We start from the raw sequence: 5,074 nt of genomic DNA, 5'->3' as shown, positions 1-5,074 counted from the left end.
CAGTTTGGATCTGGAAGCTACTTACAAAAATGTTAAAGTGGGTGTTGTTGTGGCAGAATCTCAGATCTGTAGTAGACGTTAAGTCACAGCCTGGTTTTTGAGTTGGTTCCCTGAACCATGCTTTCTGCAGATTTTCATGCCTTAGTGAGGGAAATGTGATTTTGGTTTGAAAGACTTGAAGGTAGTTATGATAATTTAATCTTGACTCTGACTTGTCCTGTGACCTGTTCATCACAGTAGTGATAGTGAAGGCCTGCCCACACAGTTGCACCACTACAGTTTTATGTAACTGTAGTGCTGGTGCCCTGCTTGGCCATCTTCCAGTTAGGAATAGCTCTTTCCAGGTTTACCTGCTTCCAAAGTAATGATTAAGCTGAGGAAAGTCACAGTGATGGTGCAGGGAAACATTTCCATGGGGAGTTTGTAGCTGAATTGGAGGATTTATAATGCAATATGAATTTCCCTGTGGTGCATCAAAGATGTGTATATAACATTGCTAAATCTTAAGGTATGCTAACGCGCTTTTTAAAAACAAGTCTTTTTAATCCCTCTTTCTCGGAGAGACTAGGGCTAGTAAGGAAGGTCTGACTGTAAGAGGAAAGGGTGACAAGTGCTGTAAGGGAATCTCTTGAGGGACAGCAACATGCTGTCTACCTTATTGGGCCTGTTTCTGGGATATGGACTAATCTTAGTGATCCTGTTCTTGTGGTCTACTTTGCCAGGCATGCAGCTGGGAGACAGAGCTGATTGCAAGTCTCAGCCACCTTAAAGTGGCTCAGGGTTAGGCTTTGCTAATGGGGAAAGCTAGCATACAAGTAAGGGCCACCCTGCTGCTTTTTTGAGGTAGACCTTCACTTGCAGGTTGCTCTCTGCATGCTGTTTTAACTTGGTGACTTTTTAAAGGTCTTGAGCAACTTTCCCTGGCGAGCTGAGCTGGCAACGCTTGCTTGGGTTGTCAGAATTCCTAGGTAACTGCTATGCAGGTACGTACCTCTCTGTACTGAGGCAGCAAGGTTTTAGTACGTGGTTAATTTGGTGATACTGTTTTGGTGTTTACCTATGATCTTTAAGCCCTTAACTTGTATGAAGTGCCTAAACCCCTTGTTCTCCAGAGCATCATCTGCTTTGGTCTTGGAAGCTTCCCAACAGCAAACATCAGTTTGGAAGCCCTTTCATATGCTCATTCCTTTGAAGTTTGGATACTGATCCAAATGTATAGTGGTATTATGCATAAAATAAAATGGAAGTATAGGGATGAACTTTCACCAGTAATTACACTGTGTAATATTCCTAGGCACCATTGGGTGTGTATTTGTGGTAGGCCCTTGTAAAAGCCCATGTCGCTTGTCTTTGCAACTGGAGGTAATTGGTATTGCTGGAGCAGCCGTGATCAGTTTTTACACAGCTGAGGCCAGCTCAGGCTGGGCAGAGTCTCTGATTCAGGGCAGGCCCATGGGTGAGCAGCCCATGGGCTCTGCTCAGAAGGCTGCAGCTCAGCACGGAGAGGCCCAGGGGCTCCTTATGAAGAAGCTACTGCACAGTAGGCGTTTCTGCTATCGGTACCAGCTGTGGGTGGGTGCGAGGCTGCAGCTGGTGTGATATTCCCTCCAGGGTGCTCTGTGACTCAGTACTGGGGCTGGGAACCAGGGCGGCAGGGAACAGTGTGAAATGGTGGGGGAATGCTGTTGAGCTGTGAGACCATGTGGGGACTGAAAGTCTGCTCAGTGAGTTTGAGGGCTTTGTTTATTGGCTTTAAAGGATTTTATTGATTTAATATGTACATTGTTGGCTCTTATGCATGTTTGAAAAATGCGTGTTAGATTAGATTCACTCTGGTGGTTTATTTAGACCACTACAATATTTAAAAATCACCAACTTACATCTTGAGTATGCAGAAAAAAGTGTAGTGCTACTGCATCCATGGTACAGGATTACAGTAAATTAACTGCATTGGTGTTCTCTGAAGTTTTGAAGTGACTGTTGAAATGAGCCACCTGGAAAATTTTCATTTCGTTTTTTCCTTTAAAAACGGTTATATTCTCATCATAGAAATGAATAATATGTCTGCATTAAGAAACCTACAGAAATACACGAAGAAATTTTAATTATTTTCTCTCAGTAGGGTTTGGGAAGGGTATAGTAAATAGAGAAACTCTGTTAACAGAATGATTAATGCAAAAATGCTAAACAGCTATCTCACTCCATAATCAGTGTTTTAAAAAAATTAAGACTGTTGGTGTGACTGAGGAGTACAGTCTTGTAATTATAATATACTTCTTGCTTATACTTAGGGGAATTAAATGTGTCTGTTTCTATAAATGTATATTAAAGTCTACATTTTGTAATTTTCTAATATACATAACGTGTAAAGTCACATCATTCACTAGAAGCTATGTTTTTTGTTGTTCATGTGCATCATAAGCATTTGATTTTGTGAGTATTGCTCTGACAAGCTTAAGTTCCCCTTATGGTAAGTCATTCCACCTGGCTCTGAGCATGGAAGATACTTTTGGTGTAGGACTAATTGTCTTGCTTCTGGGAAAGCTGTATTTTAGGACAAGGCTTTTTCTCTTTTCTTTCTTTCTTTTTTTTTTTTTTTTTTTAAGAGAATGACATACAGTTTTAGCCAAATAGTGTAGGCAAGAGTTCAGAGCCGTTGATGGTTCAGGTTGCAATAACTCATGCATGTGCAAATCAGCCTTAAACCTTTGTAGGGCACTAAGCAGATCAGTCCTGGTGTACCTCTTTGCTTTTGTGATGGACTGTTTTTTCTAACCTGCAGGGTTAGAGGCAGGGAGCAAGAAGTTTGAAATAGCAGTTTTGTCAACACTTGCGTAGTCAGATGTCTCAGAAGATAGAATTTGCATTATAATCTGTCCCATTGTGCACCATGATATATAATTGATGATCTTCTGTGTATATGGCTACCAGAAGACTTAAAAAAACAATCTTGTTTTAGTGGCTCTGTTCACTCCCACCTATCAGACCAGTATCGGTGGACTTTCTTATTGTAGTAGGCCATAAGATACAGTCTGCCATTTGCAAAACACTTAGGTCACTATACAGTATATGAAACTAGTGGTACCTAATGCAGTATATCCCTGGGTATGTAGAAAGCCAGGATCTAAGATGAGGAAGTCATATAAAGAAGAATTGAAGAGTTGTTTCTCACTTAGGATTTTTCAAGAAATGGGAGGCTTTAAGAGCAGGAAATTTGAAGTGAGATTGTGAAAAGTTTAGTGGATGTCCTTGTGTAATTGTAATTTGAACTGTTCAGGTGTAATTGGAGACTTGAGCTTAGGTGCAGATGTAGACGTAAAAGATGTTGAGAATTATCTCCCTTCTCATTTCCCAGATGTTCTTCTGTGTTCAAGTGTTTTCACGACAAGAAAGAAAATGGATTTACCTTGAGAAGCAGTTGTTAGAGAGACCAGAAGCAGGTGGTGGTTTGGGAAGTGCTGCTTTTGGTATTCTAGATGTTGATACCTTTATTGCAGCATCTGAGGTGCAGGGCAATCAGTAAAATCTATATGCATAAACAGGAATACTTACCTAGAACCAGTCAGAAGTAGTCTCAAAAGGGTTAAAGAAACAGCATTGCTCCAGTGAACTTAAAACCAGATTCTGTGTATCTTAACTGTGTAGGCTGTTGCTAAACCCATTTAAACGTTTTGACTTAGCGTTGAGGAGCAAATGTCTCTTCATTAATGGATGTACATGTTAGGACGCCTCCAACCATCAAAAAATATAAAGGCTACTTGTTTGTAGTGAAATGAAGTTTGAGTAAGACTAGTGAAGGGACGCACTGCATTAGTGTAACTAGAAAGGTAAAGTGAGCTTTATGCTTTGTGAAAAAACAGTATGTGTATGGTCTCCTGCAATACTTCTGCATCTGAACTATGCTACGGTTCAGGCTGAGGACACCTCACCTTCTCCCCTCCCTTCTTTCCCCTTCCACCTCCTTAGAATGCAGATAGTTGATTTCTTGAAAACATGCGTGGCCAACAGTCTTGTCTTTTTTCCTTTAGGGACCAGTTACTCTCCACAAGAAAATTCACATAACCACAGTGCTCTTCATAGTTCAAATTCACATTCTTCTAATCCCAGCAATAATCCAAGCAAAACTTCTGATGCAGTAAGTATTTGTGATTGATACTCATCCCTGTGTCACTCCATTCATGCACGCTCTTTTCATCATTTTGTCAAGAATGGGCTGCATGTACATTACCTGCTTCATTGAATTTCCCAGCATCAATTTTTATTTTATACACGCTCTGTAAACCCAAGTTGCAGTTGTTACATGTTGTTAAACTATTCTAATTGATGACTGTTAGAGCTCTGATGTACGTCTTAAATTTGAAATACTAGATTATTTACATAAAGTAGATATATAGAGATTTTTTTTCCCCCAGAACTTTGTTAGTAAATCTCGAGAAGACAGTATGATTTTACTTATTTAAGATGTGCTACTCATAGTGAATTTTACTTGCTTTATTATCCGAGTTTTGGTACTTAGGGTGGTGGTTGTTAAAAATTGGACTGAAAACAGAATAGATAAATTTGTGAAGTATAGAAAAATTTTGAAAATGTAATTAGTAATTTTTTAAGAAGTTTTAAAGTGCAGAAAACTAATGTTAGAAATATTGATATTACTTTATCCCACTAAACATACTATTAGATATTGTTTCAGGGCTGATGGGAATGAAACAGGAAACTATTGTAGAATGCAGCAGGAGCATAGTGGTCACATCTTTAAATTATCAAAATGAAACGAGCATTCGGAGATGGTGCAAATGGAAAGCAGTGATACGGGTGCATATGAGGGTGCCATGTCGTTTTAAAAATGTTAGAAACTTTAAAATTTGTATATTAAAACTCTCAAGTAGTCTTCTGTCCAACGCTTTCCGTGTTTTAAAGGCTTACGATTCTGCGGATGATTGGTCTGAACACATCAGCTCTTCAGGCAAAAAGTACTACTACAACTGCCGAACAGAAGTTTCACAATGGGAAAAACCAAAAGAGTGGCTGGAAAGGTATGTGTATGTGTCTGTTTTCATTGTATAAAGAACAGATA

At 39.5% G+C, this 5,074-nt stretch overlaps 1 protein-coding gene across 1 annotated transcript in view; it reads left to right on the top strand.

The window, feature by feature from the left end:
* The window catches only part of LOC104539993 (WW domain-containing adapter protein with coiled-coil-like), a 30,796-nt gene that overhangs the window by 20,486 nt on the left and 5,236 nt on the right, over positions 1 to 5,074 (top strand). The window contains exons 2-3 of the mRNA XM_010183676.1: positions 4,029 to 4,135; positions 4,918 to 5,033. Of these exons, the coding sequence (XP_010181978.1) occupies positions 4,029 to 4,135; positions 4,918 to 5,033 (223 nt within the window). The remainder of the gene's footprint in view (positions 1 to 4,028; positions 4,136 to 4,917; positions 5,034 to 5,074) is intronic.

Source organism: Mesitornis unicolor, unplaced genomic scaffold (genome assembly GCF_000695765.1).
Source record: "Mesitornis unicolor isolate BGI_N332 unplaced genomic scaffold, ASM69576v1 scaffold13794, whole genome shotgun sequence".
NCBI classification, from domain to species: domain Eukaryota; kingdom Metazoa; phylum Chordata; class Aves; order Mesitornithiformes; family Mesitornithidae; genus Mesitornis; species Mesitornis unicolor.
Note: the sequence above shows the minus strand (reverse complement) of the source record. Positions and strands in the feature narration are given on the sequence as shown.